The sequence below is a fragment of the Colletotrichum siamense genome, assembly GCF_013390195.1.
Source record: "Colletotrichum siamense strain Cg363 chromosome Unknown KSG_Cg363_contig07, whole genome shotgun sequence".
NCBI lineage: Eukaryota > Fungi > Ascomycota > Sordariomycetes > Glomerellales > Glomerellaceae > Colletotrichum > Colletotrichum siamense.
This window is the reverse complement of record NW_023501020.1, coordinates 1,868,891-1,887,071: the sequence shown is the minus strand read 5'-3', so window position 1 is coordinate 1,887,071 and position 18,181 is coordinate 1,868,891. Positions and strand designations below refer to the sequence as shown.

Below are 18,181 nucleotides of genomic sequence, written 5' to 3'. Positions count from 1 at the left end.
ATGTTACTCCGAATTTCTCATATGCCATTCTGAAAAGACGAGCTTCTCGAGAGATCGTGCTTGCGCACAAACTCTCTGTTCGTAGCATAGAAACGCAGCGTTGAAGAGGACGGTGCTTGAAGAGAGGAAAAGAGGAGAGAAGTTGGAAGCGCCGCAGAAATTGCAGCCTATTTTATACTGTGACGTGGGGTCGGTTGATCTGTGACTCCACTGCAGCCTTGCATGTGAGGCCAACCAATCAACAATGGCGGCAGGAACGAACCTTGCGAGGGAAAGACCCTTGGGGACGTGGGTCCCCACCTGCCAGATCAGTGATCTGAACCCCACGTTTGATGGGCCAGGCGCATCCGATAACGATAAGGGTCCCTGTCGGCATTAACGTTGGTTGGTCTCAGTGTGTCGGGTGCTTTTGGCGATGGGGTCCCTTGGGTACCTTAGCGGAAAGTCCAGACCGCCAGCGAATTTTTCCAGTGGCTGAACCCCCCTTCCCATAAACTTTCGGGAGCACCTTGCGCCTTTTCTTTGTTCGGCAACCACTTCTTCTTCATTATCAGAGTCCCTTGGTGTTTTAGAAAACATAAAATAGAGAGCCCCTAATAGAACCTTGATTCAACCGCCAACATGTCACTCGAGCCCAAGGATTTCCCTCAAATGTGGCAGAAGCCATCAAGTGAAGACTTACTCACCACCTTGAAGCAGCTGGAACTCTGCCCCCCGATATGGAGTCACAAGCGCAAGCGATCGGATATCGTTCACGAGCAGGAAGCCACGGCCTACTTTCGGCGTGAGGTATCAATGTACCTCTCCTCCATCATCAAGAGCGGACTTGCATGGATCGAGGATGACGATGAGAAGGAGGCGATTTGGACGGAAGCCAGCAAAAGGATGACGGAGCGTTGTGGACGAACAGGTACGTAAGGGAGACTACATGCTGAATTAATTTCTGACAAGAAATAGCAATGGGCGAGATTACCAGGCGGTGGCCCTTCAGAGAGGATGCTCGCACTCCAACGTTTGAACTCATTATTCGGGAACCGCCCCTGACTGGCGACTCACTCGGTCTCAAGACTTGGGGCTCGTCCTATGTGCTTGCTCAGTACCTACCTAGTCTTGGACCTACGTCTCTGTTCCGTCTTTTTGATGAGTCACTTGGCCAGCCTCGCCCGCCCGTGTTGGAGCTGGGATCCGGTACTGGGCTTCTCGGTCTGGCGGCAGCTGCCTTATGGAAGGTCCACGTCATCTTGAGCGACTTGCCCGATATCATGGAAAACCTGCGGTTCAATGTCGAAGCCAACCGTGCGACTGTAGAGAAGCTCGGAGGGTCGCTCGATGCGGGGGCTCTTACATGGGGAGGCTCAGGGGAGGACGAAGTCGACCAAGATCTCTTCGAGAAGAAGAATCAGTTCAAGGTTGGTGATCCCACCGGGCGTCTTTAACAATGACTGACTGATATCACAGGTCGTCCTTGCCGCCGATCCGCTCTACGACGACATCCATCCAGGCCTCTTGGCCGGTGCTTTTTCAGAGCAACTTTCCCTTGAAGAGGATGCTCGTGCAGTCGTCATGGTTCCGTTGAGAGATGAGACAACCAAAAGACTTTTGCAGAACTTCAGAGACGCGATGAAGAACCAAACACGCCCGCTTGCCTGCATCGAGGAAGGAACTCTTGACGGGCAGGACGATTGGGGCGAAGCCGACGAGGGCTCTCCGGTAAACTGTTGGTGGGGTGTTTTTGCGCGTCAGTCGCTGGCGTAGACGGCAAGCATTTGTTGAAGCGAGCGATGTATTTGATTGTTTGCATACCACACAGTAGAAACATAGACATAAAGAGGCGGGGGTACTAAGAAGTAGACCTAGATCTAGACTACACGATAGACAGAAGCTTTCCAGCAATAGACGAGAAGTCGGATGAAATAGATGCAATTACCAGTCTAGTTTCCTTCCGTTCCCCAACACTCTGTCAGCTGAGCTGTCTAGCTTCCCCAGCTTTGCTAACTCCAACTGAATCACAGCACAAACTGCAGGAACGACAGCGTGGTCCTTTCCTTCGTGGGATATCTCCACCTCCACCACCTTCACTTATCACAAACTTCGGCGTTCTTTTCAACAATTTTACTCTCGCTCACGTTCACAAACAGACATTCAATCAATCTTCCAATTAATCACCACACTCTTTGCCACCACATCCTTCACATTCTCAAAACCAACAACCACAAGCTTCAACCATGGTAGGTCAGATTACATACACTGAGGAGCAGATTCTCTTCATTCTGCGCTTGTCTCTTGAAAACGAGAAGCGCGATGAGATTTTGAGACAGTACCGCCAGCGCTTCAACAAGCCTCTCACTGCTTCACAGCTTCGATATGTGAAGGGCAAGTACGGTCATGACCCTGAGTTTGGGTAAGTGCTTCTCTTCAAGAGACAACAAGCGGGTGATGCGCCTTTTGTGTGCGCGTGTCAATGAGCCTGTTGTCTACTTTGGTGAAGTATTTTACTAACGACAAACAGCACGGCGTTGATCAATGGAGCTCTTCCCACAAATGGTGGTGCCAGAAAGACAGCACCTCCTTCGCCGCCGCCAAAGCAGTATGTCATCAATCACAAGGGGCCAGTATCATTATCTGACTGAGTCACAGGAAAACCCGAATAGTGATTAAGAGGCCCAACAACTCCGTCAACCAAGGTTCTTCAAACACGCATTCACCCTGCCCAACTCTGCCAGGACCAATTCAATACCACGGTCCTCAGCACTTTACCACTGGCCATGCTCCTCTTCACTGCCAAGACAGCGCCTTCACCGGAAATCCCCAGCAAACGATACGAACCCAATCTTCACTTCGGTACGAAGCATATCCTCAGCCCACGGGAGTCACGAACAATGCCATATCCAGCCATCAGCCACCACCCCAGCCTGACCCAGCCTGGGCGCCAATCTGGGATCCTGACCATCCTTACGGCTATCAACCCGTCCTGGAGCACTACAAGGCTCAGTACAACCTCAATGGCTCAAGCAAGCCGGCCACCAAGCGCAAGCGCGGAGACTCTGATGACTTTGAGGAGCAGGCGAATGGAGCATCTCTCCAAGAAGAAATCGCCGTCGACGCCAAGCGTGTGAAGATGGAGCCACCGGTCATAAATCTCCAGTACGCATACCCCGACTACGATCCGGCCGTCGCCCACAACTCCTCCTGGTACCAGACCCAGGTGTCTGAGACCACGCAGATGAACAAGAACGTCGCTCAAGCTGTATCGCCTCTCACCGGCTTACTCAACCAAATTGATACAGAGTTTCTGGCTCAAGGCAACTCTTCCCTCGCCATGTCTACGGCGCCTAGCTTTTCAACATTGCCAATGTATCATCCATACACCGGAGCAGTGACCGCAGCCCCGATCTCCGCCTCATACCTCCAGACTCCCCAAATGGGCTACTTTGACCCCTACCCAGACGCGACTTGGTACCCCGGCATGGATACAAATGGGACCTTACTGGCATCGTCTCCAAACTCGCTGCCCTCGCTGTCCAATCAGAAAATTGGAGTTTCAAGCAACGAGACAACGTCCTCGTGGACGACTCCATACCTCGACAACATGAACGAGGACGGCTGGCACAATACCTCCAGCCCTCTGGAGAACTCCCTTCTCAACACACCAATGTTTGATCCGGCCTTAAGTCAGGACTTGACTCCATACATGGACCCGGCTCTCCTTGATGACGACCAGAGTGGCGCAGAGACGGGCCAGACGCAATGTTCTGATCATGCCGTCAAGCAGGAAGAAGACACGATGCGTTCCGACGAAGACGGCACCTTCGACTGGGAGGACATGTTCGATTTTGGAAGCAGCACGAACGACGAAAGTGGACAACCTCAGGATTGATTTCTGGGACGGAGCAGGAGGTAATTTGGATCAAATATCACATACACTTGGAGATTGGTGCGACGCGGCATGCACATTGCGCGAAAGTCGAAAATTATCTCTAGGACAGCAGTCGAAGCAGGATCAGTCGACTTATGCGAATGGATTGAGTCCCTACCGAGTTGAAGATCGCCGCAGACGACGGCAAAAGATATAGATGAGATAGGGGTTAGGTAGTCATTGCGACATAAACTATATAATTTCTCTTTTGGACAAAGGCGCGATATCCATCTTGACGCACGATGAAACGAATGATGATGGCCCTCAGGCTTGCCTCCTTACTGCTCTCACGCAGCACAAAAATCAGGTGCAATTTTATACACTCCATTACGTTAACAGCATCCACCCCCCCTTTTTACCAAAATTACGCACGCATAATCCCTATATATACATAAAAATTTACCTAACGCTATATAGATATTTATAATATAATAATTAACCTATTCTAATAGCTTTAATTAATCTATTTCTATTAAATCTCATTATCTAAAGGTATTATAATACCTCCTAAACGCTACTATATAGCTTAATAAGTAGATAATAACCCTTTTAAGTATTATCTATTACTTATTACTAATAGTATATAGAAATAATAATATATATAATAACTAATATAAGATACTACTAGAGATCCTCTTTAACGCTCTATTTTACTATTAATTAGGATTATTATACTTACTAAGAAGGCTTATTAAGCTATTACTACTAAAGAGGCTACTAAAGAAGTTATTATTATTAAGATTAAACTTAAGATTAATAATTTAATAGTAGCTAAATTTATATTATAAAGAAAATATATATTTATAGCCTTTCTATTATTATAAAAAGCTTTAAAAGTATCTTCTTACTAAAAAATAATAATAATATAGAAGAAGTAAAAAAAAGATCTACTATATATAATCTAGCTTTAAAATACTCTATTTTTATTAATACTATTATTTTAACTAAACTTAACTTTAGTTAACTTAACCTTTTATTAAACTACTTAATTTATAGATAATATACTTATAGCTCCTCACTATAATGCTAATAATATATTTATATTATTCTATAATATATTTAAAAAGGAGGATAATATAAATAATAAAAAACTAACTCTATTATAAATCTAAGTTATTTATAACTTAATACTTAAAAGTAATAGTTTACTTATTCTTAATCTAATTATTAAGAGTATTATATATAATAGATTTAATATTACTCTTATATTAAATATAAATAGTAAAAACTAAGAGGTAGATAGTAGTACTTAACTTAAAGTAGAAATAGCTTACTTATATATTATAAAGAAAGCTAATATTATTATTATTATTACTTAAAAAAAACTTACTAATATATCTAAATTAATATTAATTTTTACTTAAATTTATCTATTTACTAAAAAGGTTACTTAGCTAAATATTCTATAAATTAATATTATCCCCTCTCTTAAATAAACTAAAGAGAGAGGTAAAGTCTACTTTACTATTAAGTAATAATATAATATTATACTAATCTCTAGTAGTATAATAACTAATATATAAACACCTTAAAAAAGTAACTAAATAAGTATTTTAGCTAATATATAAGAGGTAATTAATTATAAAGCTAATAATCTTATAAACGTTAAGTATTAGAAGGAGGGAATATATAAATAACTTCTCTATATATATATCTACTTAAAGTATTAGAGATATAAAAATAGTTTAAATAATAAGAAGTTTAACTAATATTATATATTAAGCTAAAAGTACTATAAAATTAAATCTTACTATATAGAGAAATAAGTAAAAGCTATTATAACTAAATAAGCTAGTATTAATAATATAGAACTACTTAAAAAACTACTTAATAAGATTCTTTATAACTAATTTATAGAAGATTAAAAATATTAAAATAAGAAAAATAAGAATATTATTAAAGTTAATAATAATTAATAAATAATAATAATAATAGAAGAGAAAGCTAAAAATATTATACTTTTATTATTAAAGTTAAAATCTAGCTTAACTAATACTAATAATAACACTATTATTAATATATATAGTAATATAAAAGTATTAAATTATTATCTTTAATATCTTAACTTATATATATAGCTATTACTACTAATAGTATTATTACTACTATATTAGCTATATATAAATATTTTATAGTATTTATTACTAACTCTTCTATTATTAAATATTCTAAGTACTTATTAACTAAATATTATATTTTTAATTTATTTATTTTTACTAATAATACTAAATTTACTTTAAAAAGCTTTAAATTAAGTAGTTAGCTTTATTAAGTAGTTTATATCTATTTATAATAAGTAATATAATATTAATAAAAAGTTTAAAAAGAAGCTATAGAAACTATAATTAATAGATAGTAGCTTATAAGTAATTTATAAGTTATTAGATATTTAGTTTACTAAATAGAGTTTTACTTAATATTTTATTAAAGATATTAAAAACTTAATTAAATCCTTTATAAATAATAATACTTACTATAAAGAGTAGTTTAATACCTTCTCTAATATAATATCTTACTTTAAACTTTATTTAAACTATTAAGAGTTAGAAAGAGATATTTATATAAGAATATATATTAGATTACTAAGAAAGATAATAATAATATTAGTTAAAAACTCTATAATATTAGTTTTAAGTAAGTTAAGGTTATCTTAATATATTAATACCTTAATATTATATTAATCTATTAAGTAAGAGATCTATAATATACTAATTAAAGTTAGTTAATATAATAAGTATATATAAAGCTATTTATTATTAAATATAGCTAACTTTATAAATATTTTAAAAAATTTTAGTTTTATTTTATTACTACTACTATTAGTATTATAAATATTATTTATATAATTATAAATTAAATAAGATAAAGTTAAGTAAAGTAATAAAGATAATTAGATTAAAATCTTAAGTAATATATTATTAATAAAGATATATTACTTAGAAGAGGATAATAAAAAAGAGTAATATAATAAAAATAATATAAAGTTTAACTATATATATAATTTTTTTATATAATATATTTAACTATAGAAAAGTCTACTTATAGCTATAAATTTAATATTACTACTCTATATATATAAAAGTAATAAAATTACTATTATTTTAGATCTATAAATAATATACTTTAGTTTATCCTAATATTAATTAGAAGTAGTTAAAATCTCTAACTATAGTTAAAATCTCTAATCATAATAATATATTATTATTATAAATTATTATTATAAGTATTAATAATATATTTTAATTATTATATAAATAAAACTAATATATATATAGCTACTAATAAAAATAATAGATAATAATATATTTTTTATATTCTAATACGCTTATAGCTAACTTTTTAGTAATTTTATTAGTTATAATTATAGATTTAATAATTAACTATTATATAATAATATAATTAAGATTTATTACACGCAAATATATAATAAAAATTTAGATTACTTATTAATATTTAATACTTATAGCTTATCCTCCTTTTTATAGTTTAATATTATTAAATATATACTCTATCTTATTAAAGTTAATAAATAAATAGTAGAAATAGCCCTTAATCTAAAATAGATAATACCTAATCTCTATAGTATAATTATATAGATATTCTATAAAATCCTAAATATTATTCTTATTATTATTCTATTTTAAATATATCTTCTTAATATATTACTTTAGATTACTAAAATACTCTTTAATAAAGTTAAAATCTAATAAATATAGAAGTAAAAACTTAAGATAAATACTTAATACCTAATATAATATCTTAATTTAAGGTATATAATAATAGAAGAGGTTATCTATAATAATAATAAAATTTAGTTTTAGAAAATACTTATATTTTAAGATAAAATACTCTTATAACTAATAAAAAAACCTATTACTATTAGTTATATTATAATATATAGTTAAATATAAGATACTACTTAATATAAAAGCTAATAAGATTTATATATAAAAGTTCTAAAACTAATTAATCTCTATAATTTAAAATATAGTAAGCTTTTTTAATACCTATTTAATCCTCTATATCCTAATATCCTTATTAATATTAGATTTATTAATAAATACTAGCTAATTAAAATAATATTATTATATATAATATAAATACTTATATTATAAGTTATTACTTCACTAAGTAATAATCATCTTAAACTTCTTATTTATCTAGCTAGCTAAGTTTAACTATTAACTAATTATAGAATAACTAATTTAAATCTTAAAAACTTTAAATAAAAAATCTTATATCTCTTTAAGAGATAGATTACTATAATATTATAATAATTTAAAAAGTTCTATATAATACTATATTTCTATCTTTTATTAACTCTAATAATACCTCTTATATCTCTATACTTTACTAATAATATTATATTATAATCTATATTATTAAATTATTTATTTAGTATAACTAATAATACTTATTAGCTTATAAGTTTTTTAGTTTTTAAATAGTAATATTATTATAATTATTAATAGCTATAGATTTAATATTCTAAGCGCTATTATATTATTATTATTGCTTAATATCTTTCTTAATATATCTAATATAATAAACTATAGATATATACTAACTAGTAGTAAACTATAAGTAATAAAATATAATCTATATAGTAGTAAACTTTTACTTAATATTATAAATAAGCTAAGCTATTAAGAGATTTATTAATCCTATTAACTACTAAAATATTTACTCTAAAGAACTATATTAAGCTTCTTAATATACTTATATATTACTTAAAGCTATATAAACTATATACTAAATAGATATATAAAGTTATATAATAAGTCTCTTCTTCTATTTTTTAATAAATATTATTTTAATCTCTTATAATAAAAATAAACTTTTTATTAGTTAAATAGTATAAAAATAAAATAACTAGTTAAGTTAATAATACCTTAATAAGTAAATTAATTACTATAGAAGTATAAAATATATACCTTATATCTCTATTATATAGTTATATATTTAAATATTACTAAGACTATAGTAATTAACAGTAATTAAGGTATTAGTAATAACTTTAATACGTTTTATATATAATATAGAGAAATATACATTATAGCGTAAAATTAGCTTTTTTTCATGTTTTTGCATAAGCAGGGAAAAAAAAGGGGGGCAGACGCTGTCAACGCAACGGAGTGTAGCCCCCCAAAACATGGTCCAAGCTCCGGCGCCGAAATTCATCTACGAGAGGGTATCTAAGTGCAGCAGAAACGAACAGACGGGGCCGCTTTCCTCCCAAAAAAACGTGATACCTTCTCCAAGCTTAAGCAGTTGTTTGCGTTCAATGAGTGCCCTCCGCTTTCCGCCCTATATGGTGTGTTTGTGTAGACTGGCAGTGTTTTTCATGGTAATCATAAGTGGAAGCCCAACGTGAAATGCCAATAGAATGTGTCCTTAGATGCGTGATACAAATGCTCAAATGGCAATGCTGACTGTTTTCCTCGAGTCTCCCTCTTCTGTGGGGAAACTGAACACCAGTTTGTAGAGGTCGCGTAGAAAGACGTATTGGGCAGCACGGCCGGCCATGTAGTTGACACTCCTTGCCATGTCGTTTGCCGCGATACGCTTTCCTCGAATCGGAAGCAGCGAAGATCCGCGGAACGATGCATCCGCCTGTACGAGGTTCTTGTAGTTCTGCAGCAACGTAGCATGAGCCGGGAGGGAACCGAAAGAACCCGTGGGCATCTGCTTCACGAAGGCCTGCAAGGCGGCCTTCTCGGATTTGTTGTCGAGCGCTGGATCTCGGGCGTAGCCAACGTTCATAGCCGCCTTGATAACGAGAGCCTTGATTCTACTGGTGTTGCTGTCGTCGCCTGCAGTAGTTGTCGTGGCCGTGCTTGATGTCTTGTTGCTGCTTTGCGAGTAGCTTGACAGCTGGGAAGCGCTGCTCGACCAACGGCCTCCACGGCCACTGTCGGAGGTGGTACCGAGGACCAAGATGTTGGGAACTCGTGGCGATTGACTCTCTGGAGAGATTGGAGTGTCTTCGAATTCCGTGACTGGAGTCTCCGGCACTGGAGGAGGCTTCCTCGTGCGCTCCTCCACAACGCTCTTGTGGCTTTCTCGCTTCGAGTAGGAAGAACGGTTCGATGCTCTGCTATCTCGGCCTGACGGCTGTTCAAAGTTTTGTTGGTGGCCGAAGAAATTTGTCTGACTTGGCCTCGGGGTGTTGCGATCTGGACGGACTTGAGTCCATCCATCTCTGAAGAGATCGCACAATTCCCAGCAAGCCTGTACTGCTGACCCCAGGAGTTCCTCGTCGGGGGCTCTCCCATCTCGCCTGTTCTGTCTCAGGCTGAAAAGCATCTCGGCTAGTGACCAGCACGCTTTCAGTAAAGAGTCAGTCTCCTCGGCCAACTCGCTTCGTTGCTTCATCAGCCGATGACAAAGTGTGATATAGAAATCCAGCGTTCGTTCCCGAAACTGTTCTGGCAAGTTTCGTATATCCTGAGCGCTGTACAGACTGTAAGAGAGTTAGTATGCATTCATGCATGATACCGTTACGCGCTCGTACTCACTGGTTATTGAGCTCGAAGCTAACCCGGAGAATTGAATCGGCAACTTCATCCTTCTTCTGTCGGACATCGAAAAGTGACTGACAGAAGTCACGGCAAAGGTCGAGATTCTCTCGTACGTTGTGACCATACAAGTCCTCGTCCTGGTTGTCATAGAGCCTTTGACAAAGCTTCCAACAAGCCATCCACGCCTTCTCGTGTGCGTCCGGGGTTCCTGAGCTGTTGAAGACCCTCATCCGGTGGATAGAGCTAAGATTTGCCAAGGTGTTGCATAGCGTCCAGCACTCGTGAAGTGCAGTTCGTAGTGCCGTGATCTCTTCGGCCTCATATGGCAGACCGGGGGTGGCGTAGTCTTCATCGTAAGTTTCGGCGTCGGTTTCCTCTCCCCTCCTTTCATCGATTTCTGATCCATGTTAGTTAGAACCATGAGCGGGCGGCAGAACCAATTACGTACTCTCGAGGCTGCTAGTGCTGCTTGAGCGGAGCCTGGACGACTCGCTCAGCATATCTTGTAGATCCTGTGCTCGTGGCGTGGCACTGTCGATGCTGTAGCGTACAGGCCTGACATCCGTGGAGAGTGGAGGAGGAGTAGGCAGTCCAGGAGATCTCGACTTTGTGAATATGGTCAGTCACTTGTCTCTCCTGAAGTCAGTTGGTAGCGCACCTTGGATGCATGTTCTGTAACAGGCGGAAGGCTCATTGTATCAGTCTTCGGCGACGTTCTGACATCAGCCTTCGCAGACTTTGCAGACCTCGGTGACGACTTCGCGTCAGACTTTGGCGATGACTGCTCGCTAGCCTGGTCTGGCTTGACCGTAGGGTCATTTGAAACCTGTTCAAAATTAGTCACTGGTCATCTAATATGACCCAGTTGCGACTTACCCAGCTGTGGAAGCTCTCGGGCGCATGGATGACCGAAACAGCCTCTTCGCTGCCAGTCTGTCGAACGTGATCGGGGATATTCGTGGTGAGCATCACGAGCTGGCACATGTTACTATTATTACTATGCACCATTCCCGCGGTTCAATCTGCATACCTGGGGGTGAGGCAAAGGATTGGCAATTGTTGGTCGAGCCTGAGCTTCTTCTGCTTCTTCATCTTCGATTTCCGTCGTTTCTGTGCCAGTCGAGGTGACAGGTGAAGGCCCAACAATATCGCTTGGGCTCATGAGATGCATGCCGCTCGACATTCTTTGGATTGAATTCGGTCGGAGGGAATTAGAGTTGGACTGTTCTGAAGCAGCTGATGACCTGGCGAAGTGTGAGTGCTTGCTTTGCGAAATTGGAGATTTATGTAGCTTACATGCTGGAGAATGGCGATTGGAATGATCCGTTGTCTGGAGAAGAAACAGACATCTCGTTGTGATGCGAGTAGGCCGACATTTGACTTCCAATAGACGATCGCAGGGGCGCTTCGAGTGCCATGATCAGTCTGAAGTCCCTTTCTATAAAGACGACGTCCTAGTCCTTCACGACCTCAAGGGTTGGATTTCAGGCGAACTGCGACGGCGGATGGTAGTCGAAAGAATGCCTCGGGAGCTCGACGCAGCACAGTTGTAGGTTGACTAGGCCGTCTCCAGGGCCGTGCTGGCTGTTGGCCTCGATCCTTGAGGCCGTCGAGGCGAAGGATCAAGCTGTGCTGGATGCTCGGGTCTCGTTGACGACGGCCTGGGGATCACCAAGCTTCGAGACGAATAGCGGCTGGCTTGAAAACGAGAGAGCTCGAGAGAGCGAGGGTGGGGAGGGCGGTTTAAGAGGAGCTGTGCCTACTGCTACCTCAATTCTGGGTTGAGGAATGGTAGGGTAGGGAACCGGGGGCCCTGGTTGTTCTTGTCTGTACCTCGCTCACGCGAAGTATCGACAGGGTCAGGCGGGTTTGGCAGCGTCGTGGCGGGTCTTCTGCGCTTGCTGGTCGAACGGCTAGGGGAGACTCAAGCAGCATGCAGTAATACCCGTGGTTCTAGCTTCTGAAGACCGAAGGATAAAATTATGGGGCGGAAGCGTTGGAACGAACTGCGGGCAACGCGACTGCCGCTTCGGAGGGGGATGGAAGAAAGTGAGAGGACGAGGAAGCACTGAATCAGGCTGAGCTGCGCGTGTCTGCGATTATGCTGCAATGCCTCTGTAGGAGGGGCGGTTGAGAAGACCTGCGGCTAAGATTCGACGAAACGGATGACAAGCACGGCTCCACCGAATGCCTAGTCGTCCAGTCGGTCTCGCGCAGCCGGGACAGAAGACAGAAGACGGGCAGACAGCCAGGCAGGACAGACGACAGCCGATGTGGATGTCAAGCCTGTGCCGCACAGGGTCCTAAGAATCAGGGCGGGTAGAGCTTGGTAGCACAGGTCGGAGGTGATGGGACGGCAGCAAAGCGTGGAGTTGTTGCAAACGAAGAGACAGAAGTGAGTGCTCTATGTTCCGTGACCTGAGTCGATGGTAAGGTACCCGGGACGGTGCAAGACAAAGATGACGGACGAGTTGCAAGCTAGATGAGACAGATGTCAGAGTTCTCTGGTGTTGTCTGAATGGCTGGTCGAATTTCGGCCCGCCCTATGGACAGGCACCTCACATGGAAAGAAGGGACCGAGAGCAATCGGCTTTGGCTTTGCTGGCCGAATCATAGATGAGCAACTCGGCAGGACAAACGGAAAGAGGGTGTTGTTGGCATGGCCGTCAGTCCCTCAGGTTCGAGGACCACAGCGTGGGAACAGAAAAAAAAAAAGAGGACGGGAGGCGTTGGGATCCGGGCATGATCCAATCCGTGGGCTGCGTGGGACTGCTTGTTCGGCCTCTTCGTTCTCTGACCCAAGAAAGGCTCTGGAGGGGCAGTTGGTAGGGCAGGCACTTGCAGGCATCTTGGAAGGCAGAAGGAGCCAGTGAGATGTGCAGCTGCGCGTGTTTCCCCAAGGACATGGCAGACACCTCCTGACGGGTTCGACCAGTCAGACGTGAGCACAGCGTTGTGTCGGTGGATGAGAAGAGCATCGTCGAGCTGTGGGCTGCATGAAGCAGACAGGCGTCGGCGCTTAGCAGAGGTGGGCGTCGCATCCTCCAGCGAACCACGACCTGCCCTGGCCCTGCGGCAGCCCCACATGGCCCCCGGAGGTGGAGGGCATCTTAGTGCTCGGAGGGGAAGGGAGCTTGGGAAGGGAAGGCAAGCCTTGAAGGTAAGAAGAACATGAACGTTGAACTAGTTTCGGTGCGCAGGTGTAAATGGCTGCTTTCCTCCGGGTAACAACGTGGCTCAAGCATTGGTGTTGTTGTTGGCGGTACTGAACGAGGTGCCCGCCGTCATTCATCACAGTGAGCAGTCTCAATTCCAACGGGTAGGTCGTGTGTAAGACAGCCAGCCACGCCGCATCTGTCCTCCTTTCAATGTCTTGCCTGGCTGTCCACAGTCTGCGTCAACGAGACGAGATGAGGTCGCAGACTCGAGTTCTTAGGCCGAGCCGGTGTGTTGGGCCCGACGGTATCGACCGTGTCTGCATGGCTGAGTTGGGACTTTTGCGCCCTTTTCGATTGCTTGCAGCGTGCCTGCTCCTTCTCGTACATCAAGGGTGGATGGGCGGATATCTCGCAACAACCTTCTTCTCGTGGCCTCCTAGCCACCATTCAGACATTCAAACACTGTCATGAGCCAATCCGCTGATGCCGTGTCATGGAAGACGCGAGCACTCAGTCACGCTTCCTCCAAGTGCGTCTGTGTTGCGTTTGGGGGCGGTGACACGCGTGCGTGTTCGTGTGAACGGCTCTGCCCGTCCGTCATGTCTTCAGCCTGTCTCGGCCGCCCTTTGCCGCCCTGGTGAGATGGTGAGACCGATGGGAGGCTTCGCTTTGCTGGGCGCGGGGACAATTGTTGGAACCTGCACACGTTCACATACACCTGCACTAGCTCCAACACACCTTTCTTATTTGCTGACTCCAAACTGACGGAACCGAAAGTGGCCTCGACCGCGATACTCGACAGGGGGTGGTGTGCTGGTGGTGGCCCGAGTCGGTCGGTCAACAAACAACCAGTGGCTGGGGCGGGCATTCTGTTCCCATTGTCCGAACCAACGTGCTACTGCTATTGCTTTGCTTGGTGATAGTCTGTCTGCCCAATCAGGTCTGGAGGCGTTAGGCCTAGCGTTATCCGAACTCTTGGTAAGATGTCAGCTCAGGTAAACTCGGAATGGATTATGGTCGTGAGGTTGGACCTACGTATGTATCTTGTCGTCTGTGACGCTTGCCTATCAGCCTACATTTCCATTCTTCATGCTGGTTATACTCACTACCCAGGCCGATTTGCGAGTACCTTGCCTTTTCCTGGTCGCTCCAAATCAAATCTCCGCTCCTTCTATTCATGGTAACAGCAATTCCGACGATTTGGGCCAGCGGCGGTTTTTCTCGCTGTTGGAACGTCTTGAAAATAAAGTGGACCCGCTCTCCCACTGATCGACCTCCCGCCTAAGGTACCTCAGGTACTGACACGCCAACTCTGACAGGGCACACTGGCCTCCTGTTTGCGCTGGGGAACAAGCCCGGACCCAGTAACGGCTTCGATCCCTACTGGCACGGCAGGTACGTATTTCCCATTCACCTCCCGTTGCAACTGTTGGTTCTACAACTGAGAGTTTGCCCTTGCTTCTCTTTTCGTCACTTGACGCTCTCCCTCAATGGCTGTTGTCGTGCCACATTTCTTTTTCACCTCCAACCGCATTTGTCCCCTCATGCGTGATCGCAACGATAGTCGACTATGGCAACTGACCGACATTCCAAATGCCGGCGAGTTCAGGGCCCGGGGAACCTCCGGGACGGACGTGGGAAAGGGTCAAGAGCCACCAAGACTATGGACAGCTCCAACGCGGCGTCCTCTTGTTCCCTCCCGGAGTCTCCTCGGGATCATGCGGCGGCACAAAGATTCCTATTGTTGGCAAACTTGACCCTGGTCCCAGAACCCGGAAATACGGAACCATGAGGCGGACCAGCTTGGTTCCAGTTCATCTCGAAATACCCGCGGCCCTGGCCAACCTCCCCGGCAAGGTGTCGATGTCCCGCAGCCACAATCATCACCTGATAAAACCTCGCTTCCCAAGCTGTCCCGAAACTCGGGTCCATGTTTCCTGCCGCATGCTGTTGGCCCTGAGCTCGCCATGGCATTCTTGGTCATTCTCGTCATCCTTGATGAGTTCCTTCCCAGCTGTTCACCTAGTGCGGTGATAACTGTCGGTGCCTCCCACTGATCACAGCGCTAGCAAATATTCTGGTAAACAAGCGGAGGTGACCCCGGCGATGTGGCGGGGTGCCAGCTCCAGGACCCAGGAATCTGTATCCGGGCACCATTTGCTGATCGCCGATGGAGGCGGGAGGGGTGATGGGGTTGTACTTCACACCATCCAAAACCCTCGTCTGCGATGCCTGGAAGGATCAGCTACGATGCTCTATATCGCCGGGCTGCCGCGTTTCCTGATTCTCTGATATCGCAGAAGATTATCAAAGGCCTCGCGGAGTATGCATGCTACTTCTCCGGCCTTCCAACACCACACAGACTGCTCCCAACTCGGACGCCGACATATGGATCATGGTTGACTGGGGTCGGCGCTGGTATCCCTGGCGCCACGACCGCATCACGCATGCAGGCCAACGCGCATAGGCGCCAACAATTCTGTTCTATGAATTGTTACGGCTCAGTCTTCCCATATCGGGCAACGCCTCCATTCTGTGCGACCGATAGGAAGCTGAGCTTCTCTGCTTTCTGGATCTAGCGAGCCACTCGCAGCAGCCATTGCGCGCCAGTTGGATCCTCTATCGCGGTTACGACGGAGTCGTCTTGCGCGAAAGTATCAACTTCATGGGTGGAGCTGTGGGATTTGATCCTAAGTTTGTCTTCTAACCGTTGTTTGTTTACGCACAATGCATCCATCAGGCGGACTTATCTCCATACTCTGCACTCCGTGCGTCAATCCAAGACGTGTAGTACTTCCCTGCGTCCCACCGACAAATCACTACCTCCCATGAGATGAAGACCAGGCCCCAAGGCCGCGGATGTTATCCGGTTCTGGAAAGTGTGTTGGTGCTCTGGGTGCTCTTCGCGGCAAAATCGCCGCGTCATTTCCAGTTCCTCGGGTTCTTCAATCGGCCACCGGACTCATCCTACGACTTGTGCAGCAACTTTGCTGTCATTGCTAGCCGACCCATGCGGTTGATGATATACGATGATTTGCATGGTTGAGGAAGACGATGAGCCTCGGCGGAGCACTCAATGCATCCACATCGACCACCACACCTTTCAGGCAGCAATTGGCAAGCCTCTTGGTCTATTGGACTACGAAGACGCATTGTCTCATCCATCTTACGGGGCCCCGACCAGTCACTGAGGAACGACGTTTTGGCCCCCAATACCCAGACTGCCGAGTGATTGAGGCTCTTCTGACCGAGACAAGATGCAAAATTCAGCAATCACGCCCTCATTATTCGAGTACATACAGTGGCGCACTGGTGGTCAGCGACAGGCAACCAGTTGGGGAAGCGATGGTGTTACGTTGAAAATTCTGGACAATTCTTTCTACCTTGACCGCCAGATCGAAGCCTTCCTCCGATCCCAGTTGAAGCACCAACAGTCGACTAACGCACTGCAGCCAAGTTGGGCGTGGGCTTGCGACATCCTGTGGAATGCCTGCCCGATAATTCGCTTGGTATACCCACCTAGATTGTTCAACCAGAGTCCCCGATGCCACAGTTTGTTGGAACAAAAGCCCAAGTAAAACAGCAGACATGGCTAGACGAAAGACTGTTGCATCAAATTAACCAGGTCCCGACATACGTTCTTTTCACATGAGAAGTACACCAAGCGGCAGAATGATGTTGAAATCGCAACATCCTCAAGGCAGAGTTTCCCAATCTCCGCTCACAGCCCAAGACGCAAGCCTAGTTCGGATTCATCCGGTCTCTCTTGGTTGCGAGGGGACGTGCGTTTGCCTGATCACCAAGGCAAGAAACCTCATCGCGGGTGGGAATACCAGGGGTTCAACGTTGCTCTGTAACTCGGTCGGCTTGATAGGCACAGTGGGTGCCGGTTCTTCGTCGTGCACGGGTTGTAAACCGTTGTTTATTTCAGGCACTCTGGTTCCCTAACGCCTTGCAATGCTTTTGAATATCCCAAACTCCTAATATACCGTCACCCCGTCTTGAATCTACGGGTTCAAGGACATCTTCTTCTCGTTACGTCCGTCGGGAGTGTACCTGAAGTTACGCGTAAGAAGTCTGGAACAACGCCGCCTAAGATTCGGAGAAACATACTTGAGAAGCTTCTCGATAAGGTCAACGTGGGTCATGACCATACGACGGCAGCAGTAGCGCTTGAGGCCAAGCTGGTCCATGGCGTCGCTGTGTCAAATGTCAATGATGCGCTCGAACATGCCCGATGAGGCCAGCCGCTCCAACTCACCCATCCGTAATGCCGTCGTCAATGAGCTTGAGGTAGCGCTCCCAAAGGTCGCCAGTGACCTGCGTGATTCGTCAGAAACCGCATCTTGCGCGGAGGGGCGTCGCATCGACTAACCTTGCCACAGGAGAAGCAACGAACGGGAATGATCATCTTCGCGGTGTTTTCGGGGTATCAAGATGTCCGTTAATCGGAAGACTGAGCGTAGAGCAGCGGTCGTCTTGGACGTAGAAAATTCGGTCGCGCAGTCGATCGCAATTGAGTCGCCGTCGCCGAAGAAACTGTGAAAGAGGTACTACCGGGCGCGCTGCCTGCGGCGTGCTGGATA

At 43.6% G+C, this 18,181-nt stretch overlaps 4 protein-coding genes across 4 annotated transcripts; 2 read left to right on the top strand and 2 right to left on the bottom strand.

Moving 5' to 3' along the window:
* Positions 1-621: 621 nt before the first annotated feature.
* Positions 622-1,851, top strand: EFM2-0 (Protein-lysine N-methyltransferase EFM2; the record flags this gene model as incomplete). The annotated part of the gene is made up of 4 exons (XM_036642669.1): positions 622-910; positions 958-1,409; positions 1,459-1,710; positions 1,849-1,851. 4 exons carry the CDS (start codon positions 622-624, stop codon positions 1,849-1,851), a joined length of 996 nt encoding a protein of 331 aa, XP_036492335.1.
* A 374-nt stretch (positions 1,852-2,225) lies between these two features.
* On the top strand, positions 2,226-3,877 carry CGCS363_v010819 (uncharacterized protein; the record flags this gene model as incomplete). The annotated part of the gene is made up of 3 exons (XM_036642668.1): positions 2,226-2,401; positions 2,510-2,587; positions 2,638-3,877. 3 exons carry the CDS (start codon positions 2,226-2,228, stop codon positions 3,875-3,877), a joined length of 1,494 nt encoding a protein of 497 aa, XP_036491659.1.
* Positions 3,878-9,331: 5,454 nt separating this feature from the next.
* On the bottom strand, positions 9,332-11,855 carry CGCS363_v010818 (uncharacterized protein; the record flags this gene model as incomplete). Its single annotated transcript, XM_036642667.1, has 7 exons — positions 9,332-10,379; positions 10,435-10,834; positions 10,886-11,042; positions 11,096-11,263; positions 11,314-11,412; positions 11,468-11,681; positions 11,734-11,855. 7 exons carry the CDS (start codon positions 11,853-11,855, stop codon positions 9,332-9,334), a joined length of 2,208 nt encoding a protein of 735 aa, XP_036491658.1.
* A 5,747-nt stretch (positions 11,856-17,602) lies between these two features.
* On the bottom strand, positions 17,603-18,006 carry Polr2l (DNA-directed RNA polymerases I, II, and III subunit RPABC5; the record flags this gene model as incomplete). Its single annotated transcript, XM_036642666.1, has 4 exons — positions 17,603-17,651; positions 17,709-17,795; positions 17,857-17,915; positions 17,971-18,006. The coding sequence occupies 4 exons, from the start codon at positions 18,004-18,006 to the stop codon at positions 17,603-17,605; spliced, it is 231 nt and encodes a 76-aa protein (XP_036491665.1).
* Between the last annotated feature and the right edge of the window lie 175 nt (positions 18,007-18,181).